This window comes from Larus michahellis, chromosome 1 (assembly GCF_964199755.1).
Source record: "Larus michahellis chromosome 1, bLarMic1.1, whole genome shotgun sequence".
Lineage (NCBI taxonomy): Eukaryota > Metazoa > Chordata > Aves > Charadriiformes > Laridae > Larus > Larus michahellis.
Genome location: NC_133896.1, coordinates 129,557,674 through 129,570,992, shown reverse-complemented (window position 1 = coordinate 129,570,992; position 13,319 = coordinate 129,557,674). Strand labels below are relative to the sequence as shown.

General features: G+C 42.6%; 1 protein-coding gene across 1 annotated transcript in view; it reads left to right on the top strand.

Moving 5' to 3' along the window:
- The window catches only part of OTC (ornithine transcarbamylase), a 44,702-nt gene that overhangs the window by 18,285 nt on the left and 13,098 nt on the right, over positions 1-13,319 (top strand). The window contains exon 4 of the mRNA XM_074572878.1: positions 8,543-8,630. Within this exon, the coding sequence (XP_074428979.1) occupies positions 8,543-8,630 (88 nt within the window). The remainder of the gene's footprint in view (positions 1-8,542; positions 8,631-13,319) is intronic.

Below are 13,319 nucleotides of genomic sequence, written 5' to 3'. Positions count from 1 at the left end.
CCAACATTCTGGCTTGTTTCTTATGTATTTCCTCCTCCCTGCGGACATACACTTTCTGGGCTTCCCTTAACAATTCATCCAAACCCCTATCCTGCCAATCCTCCACTTTCTCCAGCTTCTTTCTAATGTCCGTCCATGATTTAGCTACAAATTGGTTTTGTTTTTTCCTACCCCCCTGTTTCTTCTCTCTCAAGTGATATAGATTTACTCTAGTCTCTGACCTTATCCACAAGTGTGCATATTCACTCTCCTCCAGGCTAAAGGGTTCCTTAGAATTAACATAAATATGTAAAGCCTGGCATATCCAATCTTCAAAGGACCCAAAAACGGGTCAATACAGGTGGTCACTTCTAATTTGTTTCCCACCCCAAACTTCCATACAATAACGTATCATTTTTGCTTTATCCTTACCCTGCCTAGAAGGGTAATCATCCCAATATTTAATCATTAATCCTAACGAACTGTCTGGCGGTATCTGGGGTAACCTAACCTTAGGCACCGACCCACCCATGGGATCAGAAGGCTTGCTTTTCTTCTGTCCCATCTTCCGGAGTGCCTTCACACACACACACAATCTTTTCCCCCTGTTCGTGGCCCAGTCCCTCGCGGGAGATGGGAACCGCACTACTAAGGGGTCCGCACTTGCTTCGTCCTCAAGTGGACGTCTCACACAGGCACACTCCAGGATACCCAACCCCAACCGAACGGATCACCGGCCTATACTTACTCACTCCTGAGTCTTCGTTCGGGTCTTCGTGCACAAAGTTTACGGGGTTGCCGGCTTTTATTTGCTTGCTGCCAAATTTCGAGTTCGTCGGTAGAGGTTTTGGGTGTAAAAACCCCCAACAGGGGCCGCTTACTCAGCGGGGCGCCCCCCCTGTGAGGTTTACAGCCAAATTGCCTCTATCCGAGTCACGGCACCAAATTTGTTATAGATTGAGGCCCAATAATTGACAGGAACCAGTCCAATTAATCAAATTAGTTTATTAAGCAAGCGGCAACAAGCAAAACAGCGCTGGGCGGCCGGGGAGTCTTTGCTCCGCCAACGGCGCACACCCACTTCCCGAAAGTAGTTGATTATATACTCTTCTGGTTCCCGTATATGTGTCAATCCTGGTATATTCCGTGTCTGAGCGACGTGTTGCTAGGGGGTCGGTCTTGTCCCGCCTCCTGATGGTCGTGGGGCTGAAGGCTCCTCATCTTTATCAGTGTCCTTGGGGAGACTCTTTTCAGCTTATCTCACAACTTAGCTCTTCCCTTTGAAGTGTTAAAACACACCAGATGCCTGTGATTTAGGCCTTGAGGTGTCAAAGTGCCCCGGACAGCACACCGGATGCCTGCGATTCAAGTATGTGAAGAGTCGAAACAGTGTAAGTTTTCACCAGCCTTTAAGAAAGCCTGATTTGATTAACAAACATGATTCTATTTATTACACATATCTTTATTTACATGGTAGTTGTTCTGAAGTCAATGGGACCGCTGAAATAAATCATTCGTGTACTTGCACGTTAGCAAGGAATAATTAGGAATTGGTGATGCATCAAGGAAGGAGAAGCTTGCCCTTCTCACATTTGAGTTGACCCAGCATCCCTTAGGCTGACTTCTGCCTACTGAAGGGAGAGGGAACTTGTTGAGTATTCACATCTCTTCACAAGGTGTAAGGGAGAAGGTAAAAATACTGGAAGGAAGAAGCAGATATGTTAACTGCAAGAATTTCTGAATTTGCCTTTGTATCCTCTGGCACAGCCATTTACCTGCTGATCCTGCTCTTTACGTAGACTTGTTGTTGCTTTCTGTTTTCTCCACATAAGCAGGACTTACGAATGGGTTTCTCTTGTGCATTCCCTTTCTGTGAAGATCACCTATGTTTTAATTCCAGAGTTTTTAGTCCAGTTTCTAGTCGCCTGACATACTGGCTCTTGGGCAGGTAATGACGAATTCTCTGAATTTGTTCTTCATACTTCTGTATTCAGAGGGAAGCAGTATTTAGTCCTTGGCTTTTGAAGGCTTATGGAAGGGGGAAGCTCAGGGAAGTTCAAATGAATTAACTTAAGGATGGGAATTAATGGACATAAATTCATCCAAGAGGGATTAAGCTCTAGTGAAATAAAACCAATTTATTTCTGAGTGAGAGCTTCCACCAGGGAGTTTAATGGAGTTTAACTTCTATGCATTAACTTCACACCTTCGGTTAATTGGTCTTAAGTCCCCTAAGCCTAAGACTTTGTTTCAAAGGCAGACTCAAGTTTTGTCTGTGCATGGAAACTCTGTACATTGCAGCTGCTTTTTAACATACATGACCTCTCCCTTGGAATTTCTAACTCAAATCAAATGTCAGGTCAGGTGTTCCTTTTAGCTAAATAAGCTAATTTAATAGCAATTTTCTAATGTCCAGTGAAAGTGGACATTGACATGAATTGGACTGTTTATTTATAAATTACCTGAGTCATCTCAAATAGTATTTCCCATGAGTTGCACCTTCAATATCTTGAAAGAGGTCACTTGTGGGACAAGGTTCTGGTGATGACAGTAATCTAAACAAACTTTGCAACTCTTGGGAACAACTAGATGAAAATCAATGGGTTTCATTATAAAGGAGTAGAGACTTGGAAAGCACTGATTACAAAATCTGCTCTGTGCAATGTCTAGGAGATTGCTGCCATACACTAACACCATGGAATTCTTTTCTGAAATCCTGCTGTCGCTGTGCCTATAAAGAACACCATTATGAACACACATATGAAAAATAAATAAAAACAGAATCACAGAATGTTTGAGGTTGGAAGGAACCTCTGGAGGTCATTTGGTCCAACCCCCTGCTCAGGCAGGGTCATCTAGAGCCAGTTGCCCAGAACTGTGGCCAGAAGGTTTTCGAATAGTTCCAAGGGTGGAGACTTCACAACCTTCTGGGGCAACCTATGCCAGTGCTCAATCACCCTTTCAGTAAAAAAGTTTACTGACGTTCAGAGGGAGCTTCCTATGTTTGCACCCACTGCACCACTGAAAAGCACCTGGCTCCATCCTCTTTGCATATTCTCTTCAGGTATTTATATACATTAGTAAGATTCCCTTGGACCCTTCTCTTATCTAGGCTATGCAGTTCCAGCTCTCTCAGCCTTTCCTTATATGAAAAATGCTCCAGTCCCTTAGTCATCTTCATGGCCCTTTGTTAACATGGACATACTGACTGTCTCAAATATGTCCATGTCTCTATTGTACTGAGGAGTCCAGAACTGGACACTCCAGCTATGGCCTCATCAGTGCTGAGTAAAGGGAAAGGATCACCTTCCTTCACCTGCTAGCAATACTTTGTCTAGTGCAGCCCAGGTTACCATTTGCCACCTTTGCCGGAAAGACCCACAGGTCCTTTTCTGCCAAGCTGCTTCCCAGATGGGTGGCCACCATCACGTGCTCGTGCATGGGGTTGTTCTTCCTCAGGTGCAAGACTTTGCACTTCTCTTACTAAACTTCATGAGGTTCCTGTGAGCCCATTTCTCCAGCCTGTCGAGGTCCCTCTGGATGGCAACACAACCCTCTGGTGTACCAGCCACTCCTCCCAGTTTTGTGTCATCAGCAAATTTGCTGAGAGCACGCTCTGCCCCATCATCCAGATCATTAATGAAGATGTTAAAAAGGACTGGACCCAGTATTGACCCCTGGAGTACATCGCTAGTCACTGGCCTCCAACTAGACTTTGCGCCACTGATCACCACCCTCTGGGCCTGGCCATTCAGCCTGTTCTCAACCCACCTCACTCTCTGCTCATCCAGCCCGTACATCAACAGCTTGTCTATGAGGAGCTTATGGAACACAGTGTCACGGACCATAATGAAGTCCAGGTAGACAATGCCCACTGCTCTCCTCTCATTTACCAGGCCACTCAATTCATCGTAGAAATTTATCAAGTTGGTCTGATGATTTTCTTGTCCTTAATCTGCCTGGAAACGTTGTCCAGGATTAGTTGCTCCATTGCGTTTCCAGGAATTGAGGTGAGGCTGACTGGCCTATTATTCTCTGGGTTCTCCTTTTTGCCCTTCTTGAAAGTAGGGGTGACATTTTCTTTCCTCCAGTCTTTGAGCACTTCTCCTAATTGCCAAGATTGATCGAAGATTATCAAAACATTAATTTATAATGCACTGTAAGAGAACAGTTGATGTTTGTGGCTTTTCCAACACACTATGTCTCTAAACTTCTATTCTGATCACATTGCAACTGTACTGAATAATGTACAGCCCCTTGTGGTATAATTCATTGTCCCTTTACTCTCTTGAACAAAGATAATCTTGTCCTAAGACATATTGCTGAAACCCATATTATTTTACCATTTCTAAGAGTAGGAGTGGTGTTGTAAGTTTAATGAAGAACTACAAGTAACTTCCATAGGGTATTGGCAAAGCAAACCCAGTTTTGTGGAACCTACTAGATCTATTGCTATCACTGGGTATTATCTTGGAAAATGCGACATCTCCACTATTGTACTGGAAAATGTCATCTGTTTGTAGTCAGAATCCCACACCCATTCCGCATAAAATCTTGTGTACTTTTTGAAAATAAAGATATTCCACATGGTCATATATTACTTGTAAAATAAACATCCTCAGTTATGGCATAAAGGTGAATGCCCTGTTTTTGTTATAACTTTGGTGTAAAATATTCTGATTGTCACTGATACTCTTAAAATATACAGCTGCAGTTATGATTTAGTGAACAAATAATTATAAATAAATCCAACCATTTCACAGACACTGAACAAAGGCAATATGTCACAGGGCAGAAATAGAGAGGAAACAATACAGGCAGAAAAGCTCTGTATACCTTCTTTAGTTATGCACTGGGATAAACAAGGTCTGAACAGCTTTGCAGAGGTTCACTGCCACTGGCTTTAGTGGAATTACTCACAACTCACTCCTCTTACCCAGCAGGATGAGAAGAATACAATATCCGTGTGTGAAGACTACTACATACAGTCACAGAAATAATGACATGCTTTGTATGTAGCGAGGATGGTATTACATGGCAGAAATACAGCATCTGGTTTTTTTGTTGAAATGGCTAGTATTATTTAGCTTGGCCATGTTACAGAGGGGGCAAGAGTACTCTTTTAGCTTACTCTCCACTTAGAGGGGTAACTTTTAAAAAATGCTTTTCAGTTTTTAGTTTTCTACTTTAGGAATATTCCTATAATTGCTGCCAAGAAGAGTTCTTTGTTATCAGTCTAAACTGAAAAATTCTTCCTAGATTGTAAATTCTGACGGGCAGTGAGGAAACTAACAAATCCAAATACAGATGTCTTGAAATATAAAAAAGAATCCTTCCTTTGAGTTTGAGAAAATGGTTTTATATGTCTCCTGGTGTCAGTGGGGCATCCCCACAACTGTGTATCCAAAGCATGAACCAGAGGATTCACTTTGGCACACTTACCCAATGTAGCAGGGACAGGTGGGAATGGAAATTTAACCCATGTCTGTACAACCACCAGCACTCATGTCCTACGTGAAAGAGTTTGCATTAGTGGGCTTAATAATGTGCCACAGCCCAAGGCATAAAACTGTCCATTTTTGAAAACTAACAGTAGTGAGAATTGCTGACATGAGATAATAATCTATTCTGGCTCTGTAATATGAACATTTAATACAGTTTGTTGGAGATACCAAGATTCATATAAACACTTAGCATGTGGCTTTGGATATGACCAACTTGTGACAACAAAGAGAGTTGGATCTTCCAGTTTAACACAGCACTCCAGTGTGTGCTTATTTGCTGAATTGGTGCCTGCATATCTTCAATAGTCATCATTTTTTTTTCTTTCTACTAGTCATTTGGATGAAAGAATCTAAAGCAAAGATTTTTTCTCTGCAACTATATACAAAGCTAGAGCACAACGCTCCTGTATTTCCAGATGGAAAGTTTGGGATGGAAATATGTTCCCAGGCCCTGCACAGATGGCTAGTTCACAAGCAGAAAGCCCAACACATTAGGACTCTGCTATGTACACAGACTCCAGGTGGTAGCTCCGACTGGGCTGCCTGATGTCTGGCAATTCTGAATAAATGGCCAGATTCCTCTTTTCCTACCTGGGCATCATTTATAGAAAACAGAACACGTCTATGGGAGCTGCCTGTGAAACATATACCGATACAGGCGTTTAGAAGCCTAAAATGCAGAGCTGTTATATTGTGTGGAACTTGCGGGGATAAATCACTGACATAATTCTATATGACTTTGAAAAAACCCACAAGAAGCTGGACTGGAAAAGTTACTACAAATGACAGTTCATCCTTGAGGTTTTGACTTAAAACTGGTAGTGAATAGATAGGCTGTAATATCTAGGCAACAGTTTGCATACACATTCCCATAAATACAGTGTTTGTGTCTGAGCTGCAGAGAGGAGGTGAAAGTATCTGAGGAAACCTAAGCATTTTCCTGCCTTAATACAAAAATGCTTCTGATTAACCAAGAAAGGACAGTAAAGTGACCAGCAAATTTATAGTGCTTTTCTAACAGCAAATAGTAATAGTAGAATAAGTGATGCTTCATTCTTGAAAGTTTGTTGTATCTGACTCTAACCTTGTTGAGATTTGGAGGAATCCTTAATGATGACAAAGGGAAAGTAACGTCAGGCCCATTCAATAAAATGAGTATACACTGACTGGATGGAGCAGATATTTGCTCTTCAGGGAGGGTCTGGAGCATTATTATTTTTAATATGACATTTAGGGAAATTGAGGTAGTCAAAAGGGAATGATTTGCCAGTATTATTTTTTATCTGTTGCATTTTCAAGTCTAGAGGCTGGCTGAACTGATGCAAAGTGGAAGACCTCACCTCAACCCTGCTTCCTGCAGGGGATGGAAGTTAATAAGGGCTGTTCTGTGTTAGGGGCCCAAATGTGGGGCCCAGGCCTGCCGCCTGAACCTAGTTGCTTGGTTTTATCTGTGAAAGGTTTCAGTGTTCACTCCTAGTTTAACCTTTTTTTGAAGGGTAGCTGTGGGATCAACTTTTTAATCTTTGACAGGCCTGCACAAATATGATGTTGAAGCTGCTGTCCTGACCATGTCTGCAGTGCCATCTAACGGCTACAACCAGCCCAAGCAGTTTTTAACCTTTTTTCTGTCTTTCTCTCCTCCTCCCCCCCGCTCCTTTATTTTTTTAACAGCATGAAATTTGTTAGCACCTCCAAGAGATTACAGTTTGTTAGAGAAGGGGGGGTCTCTGCTCTTCTGTGCTGTATTCAGCCTTTCTCTTCCTGGCAATAAAAATAAGATAGGCTTCCTTCTAGATTTTTGTCACTCCCCCCCCACCCCCGCAGTGTTGTCTCGCAGTGTGGTTGGTTTATCTACACCGAGATTGTCTGGAAATTTCCTCCGTCATAGATATTAGTGACAGGGCAAGATCTCCCTGACAATTTCTCTACTAGAAGGGGGCTGTTCTTATGTGGAAAATCTTCCCCGGTGCACAGAAAATGCCTTACAGGGCTACCTACAGCCCAGTTCAAATCCTACACTTTGTACATCCCCAGTTGTAGGACCCTGTGTCCTGTGCTAGACTTATGCTACACCATTTGTGACAGTTCATCAAACAGCCCCCCTCAGGCCCCATCCTCCCAATATGTGGCTACGATGGACTTCACATTGAGATTTAGCAGAAGGAGGCTTTAGGCTTAAACCAGGCAAAGTCAGAGAGACTCAAGTGTTGGTGAAAAAAAGCTGTTTTCCTCCCTGTTTGTATCAGTTGGTTGCTTGTAGTAGCTTCCTATTTGTGGTGCAAGAGAAATAAGGCAGGGCAAAACCTGAGAGTTGCCCTTACCATGTAATTTGTCTTTATCCACAATACCCTCCAGACACCTTTTAAGTTCCCCAAAGTGTTTTATATTCTTAAATGATGCTCAGGTCTTTCCATGGTTTCCTGTTCGGGAATGGATTTCATTCTTCAGACCTAATCCATCCAGTTCTTTGGCTCACCTTGTAAATTCCGAACTATTGCAGGGTAGAGGGATGCTGGCAGGACCTGAGATCTTTCCTTTTCTCTCTGTCACGTTATAGTTTTTAAGGCACTTGGTCATATGTGAGAAAGCTCAAGTTTGTTATAGTGCATGAGGAGACAGGATTTTCTATCTGCGTGACTATACTTGAAGCTTCTTGCAAGGATGTGGAATTACACCTAGTGACTCAGATGGCCTTTCTAGGATGCTAAGTCCCTTGAAGTAGAAATTCAGCATGAGTGGATTACCTAGCTCTTAACAGGGAGACACAGTGATGCTTTTGGTAATATGTAGCCTTGCAGCTTGAATGACTTCTTCTGTGAACACAAATCAGAACTCATGCCTTAGGATTTCAGCAAAGCATCGCATTTGAGTGATTTTATTCCAAAATATGTTTATTTGTGTCTTCTGTGTCAGACTTCAAGTGTTTGAAACATTTAAATGCCCTGCTGAGTTTTACTATAATTGTTGTAAATACTTTTTACATGAAGAAGATTTTTAATCTTGACTGTAAGTATGAGGTGCTGGTGTTTAATTTCTTATTTTATTTTTCCTCACTGTAGGATTTGCTCTCCTTGGAGGACACCCTTCCTTCCTTACAACACAAGACATACATCTGGGCACTAATGAGAATCTCACAGACACAGTAAGGTTGGTAAAATGCCACTTGATTGATCACTATGTATTCTATAGTTGATCAGGCTGAAACATGTCTTACAGAATTTTGGAAGCTAATATTTTCTTTCTGGAAAATGTCAGAAGGCACTCCAAATTTCTTAAATATTTATAGATCAGCTCACAGAATCTGTAGTTCAGTACACCATCATTCCATCCAGTCTAGCTCTCCAAAATGTCTCAAAACGAGGAATATTTTTGTCAAATTTGGCATATAGAGTGTTAATGAGAGTGACAGTCACAGAAACGGAAACATTTAATGAACCTCAATAGTATAGCTCCACTGATGATGGCGCATATATTCAAACAAGAGTAGAACCTTCTGGTTCTGTGGCTCCTTATGGAGCTAGAAGTACAGTGCAAATCCAAAAGCAAAATGAAAAAGCAAGGATTTTATTTATCCTAGTTAGGCCAGCTGCTGGTGGACTTTAGCCAAACTGCAGTTATAGGGTGTCAATGAAGGCCACTCTGATCCCCCTGTTTCAGCAGCACCAAACTTGAACAACATTTTGCAGCCAGTTCTGATTTCCTGTGCCCTCCTCCATAGCTGTACCTACTGTCAGGACTGCTGTGGAGGCTGGGCTATGGCATCGTTCTCTTACTGGCACCCTTGGAAGATTTTTATCATGCCGAGTCTTGCATGCATGCAGGGATGGGTAGCTAGCAACCTATCCCCATTGCTATAGCAGGGAAGAACTGAGCACAAGGTTTTTCTCTGGTGGATTCTCTTTGATGTTGCAGAAAGTAGACAGAACATGAGGTTATCTTTTGCAGTTGCGCTTGCTGTTTTTCATAGCACTCCATGTATTAAAGACTCATCCAGCCTCAGTATTATGCTGCTTTCTAGGCAGCCCTTTTGCAGACTGAGGTCAATTCAGTCAGGCCCAGCTGTTGGAAGGTTAGTAGTATCTGAAAAGTCCTTTTTGTTCTGGTGAAAGACATGCAGTGTCAAGTTCGTCAGGCTCAATTCAAAATATTCAATCAGCCAGCTGAGGTTCCATTGCCTCTGCTGTATACTACAGTTTTCACAGTCAGTGGTAGAGATTGTTTGAGATCTATGTTGCTGTTCTGTCTGTGATGAAATCCAAGGAAAATGGAAGAAAAAGACCAAACATTTGAACTTTTTAAGTTTTGTTTTCTTACTTTTAACTGCTGAAGACATATGGGTGTTAATAGTAGAAAGTCAAAATTTCAGTCTCTTGAGGCTTGAAAGTACTTAGCTCTCACTCCCTGCTAGATACATAACTCTGCCAGTAACAAAGTAAGCTGCAACGATCATGTTGAGGTGTTTCAATAAAAGTGTGTCTCACTGCCTTGCTTTAGTAACTACAAGTTTAAAAGATTCAAAAATTGTGTAAATTTGTGGGCCTACAAAGGGAACACATTAATCTGAGATTTAACAGTCAAGTCTGAGGTACTTCAGGCCACTGTGTCTAGTGGCCACTGTGTCCAGTTCAGCAGATCTTATACACTGCCACAGGATTCAAATACATCCCCTCAAAAGAAGTTCTTCATACATCATGGGATATAGCCCCAGTTTAAGCAGGACAGCTATTGCTTCATCAAAGTGTGCCATTTAAATGCTTCAGAGCCCATGCATCCCTGCTACAACTCTACTGACGTGAGAGATGGAGGATTTTTCAAGACATACATAGCTTACTATGTCATATTAAAGGTGAATGGGAAACATATCAAAGGTATGTAAATACAACAGTGATGTAAATAAGTATTATTCTCCAAGCATCTTGCCTTTTCTTCCGTTCTCACGGGACCATGGTAAGCAGAGAGTCTCTCAGCTGAGAAGGGAGAGGAGGAGAGGATGCTGACAGAAGGCGCAGTAGGAAGGAGATGGGAGGCTGGTGCTGAGAGATGGGCTGAAGAGACAGAACCTGACATGGTGAGAGCAGGAGTGCTGGAAAGACAAAGATCAGCTATTTATATCAGCTTAAAGGAACTGAAATTGAGAAGGGATGGGACATACCAGAGCAGTCTGATACGAATGAAAAAGTACAGAGGTGTCACATTTAGAATCATAGAATCATAGGATTGTCTAGGTTGGAAAGGACCTTTCAGATCATCGAGTCCAACCATCAACCTAACACTGACAAATACCATCGCCATTTGGGAAGGAATCACTTCAGTCTCCAAGACAAAATGATGTGGAAGGATGGCAGTGCCACCAAAAGTGGCAAGTGAAGCCAAAGGAAGGGTTGATATACCAGGGCCAATATGAAATTGCACTGTGGCACTTGTAAATGGGAAGGGAAGGACAAACGATGAGAGTCTTCAAAGCGTTATGTCAGGCTGCCATGTGAGCTGGTGGCTCCTTATGGACTAGGGAGGCTGGGGTGCCAGGAGCTCCCCCTGAGTCAGGCAGGGCAGGGCCTCATCAGCTGGCATATGTCCCCCTGTCCCCAGACAGGGAGCAGGGCAGCTGGGAGGCAGCCGGGGGCATCCACAGCCCAGGGCGTCAGGCACCTCTGTGGGGATGGGGGTGGGCCAAGGCCAGGCTGCGACCTCAGCCCACAGGTCGGGGTCCAGGTCGGTATCAGCATGGGCATGGTTACAAAACAGCGAGAGATGTGACTCCCAAAAGAAGGAGGTTGGCCCTGATGGAGGTTCCTCGTAGTGCTGTCTGGGAGCCTCCTTTCCCCTCTGACATCAGAGTGATGAGGGGTAGCCCTCAGCTGCACTGTTGCAAAGTTGGGTCTGAGCCCCAGCAGCCAAATCTCCAGAAAGGGAAATGATGCCATCAGAGGCCTTAGGCAGTGCTCCCCTGCAATAACCTCTCCAAGCAATATCCCACTAGATGCACAGGACTGTCATCCAGAGTCTCTGCCATTCAGATGCCAACACTGCATCAAATCCCTGTGTGTTCTGATACACAAATGGACGTGTTTTGTATAGGCCAGTTTTCATTTCTTCTTCTTCCCAAATGCGATATTAAAGGGCCATTGAATCTTTGGTTCACAGTCTCTTGAATGACCTTTGTTTGCAAGAAATAAGGCAAAAAGTAGAAGCAAGCACACCTTGCAGCGATTCTGGAGCAGTCTCCATTCTGTGGAGAAAGCTCCCACAATACCCACTTTCCATGCAAGCCTTCAGCCCCCCTTTTCTCTGTCACTGCTTTGCTCTTCCAGTTCAAATCCCTATTTATGACACTGACCTGGTGATTTTGCTCCTCTGCTGAGTCACAGCACACACGTGCTACAGTGGAGTGAGGGCCTTCCCAAGTCCTTACAGAGCCCCACGTGCTCTGCTTCACTCCTGCTGTCATTAGCAGAGTTATTATTGACTTTGCATAATCAAGGCTGAGCAGTTTACCCAAAAGAACAACCTGAGTGTTAATTCCTTGGCATTTCTTGTGAATGAAGGATAACATGCCAACCTCATTCAGTTAATGTAAGAATCAAAAAAGAATGCCTATAGTAGACCCAGAGGGTATTTCAAATACTTGCAGCTGTGTGTCTAGGACTGCGAAGGCCTTAGAAGTACTTGAGATTGAGACTTAAAGCTAAAGGGGCACAGATCTATAAAAGTCCCAGTTTTTATTAAATTGCTGCAGGTAAGCGTTGAAAGCATTTCTGCTGTGCACATATGTTTAGTGACTTATTACCTGCTCATAATACATGTTTCACAAGACATTTACATTTACGCTGACACAGTAGCAAAAAGCTACCACCTATTGAGGAGCTCTAAGCCTTTCAGTGCTGTTTAGCATGTCTGATCTATTACGTGAAATGAAATGTAAGTACTGTATCTGTATTTGCCACTGTAGAGCAGTTCCATTGTGCACCACTATAGCACATCCCCATAACGTTCAGTGACAGCACCAAAGAACTCATAGGATGATTTTGCCAGTCCACTGGCATTGTTAGGGTATGAATCTCTGCATCTATGGGAGACGGGTTTCCTTCCCACCACTTCCTGAGAACACATCCACCATATGCCCCTGTAAGACTATGAATGACAGTGAAGTAGTCTTGTCAGAACTTTAAACCTTTTGAATGATGCCAAAACCACAACAAATGGACACATACTTTCAAAACAAAGCCAAAACTACCTTGGATAGCAATATGCTGCCCAAAATATATGCAAATGTCCCATTTTCAAATTCAGAGAACAACCGTACCAAAAAAGCATACTTTTATTTGTGTTTAATTTTGGATTCCTCAGAGGATACACTTGAGTAAAAATTTTCAGCATTTCTCTGTAGAAATAAAATTTATTTTGAAGAGAGAGATATGCAGCATTCCAATACATTCATATGTTTCCAAGCTCTCAGATTTTGAAGTTTATAAGCTCACAGTCTTGCAAAAAGAATGAAAAGAGAAAAAGACCTTGTAGTTGGTGATAACATAAGAACCTTAAATGAAAAGTCACCTGATGAGCCTGTGCTTACTCCTCCTCACCTTCCAAAACTTCACCTTTACTTAAGCCTTTTATCTAGCCCGGTCTTTTTTCCTAGGTAATCCCAGCCTTACATGGTTTCCTTTAAATTGATTTGATTACAGGAGACTTGATCTCCTCAGATGAGGTATATTTTTTTTTCTGAGTTCAATTGGATTTTGATTTCACAAAGAATAAACCCAGTTTCCACCTGGGTTTCTTGCTATAATATATGACATCTAGAAATGCTGGCAGAAGGACTGTCTGATGTCTTGC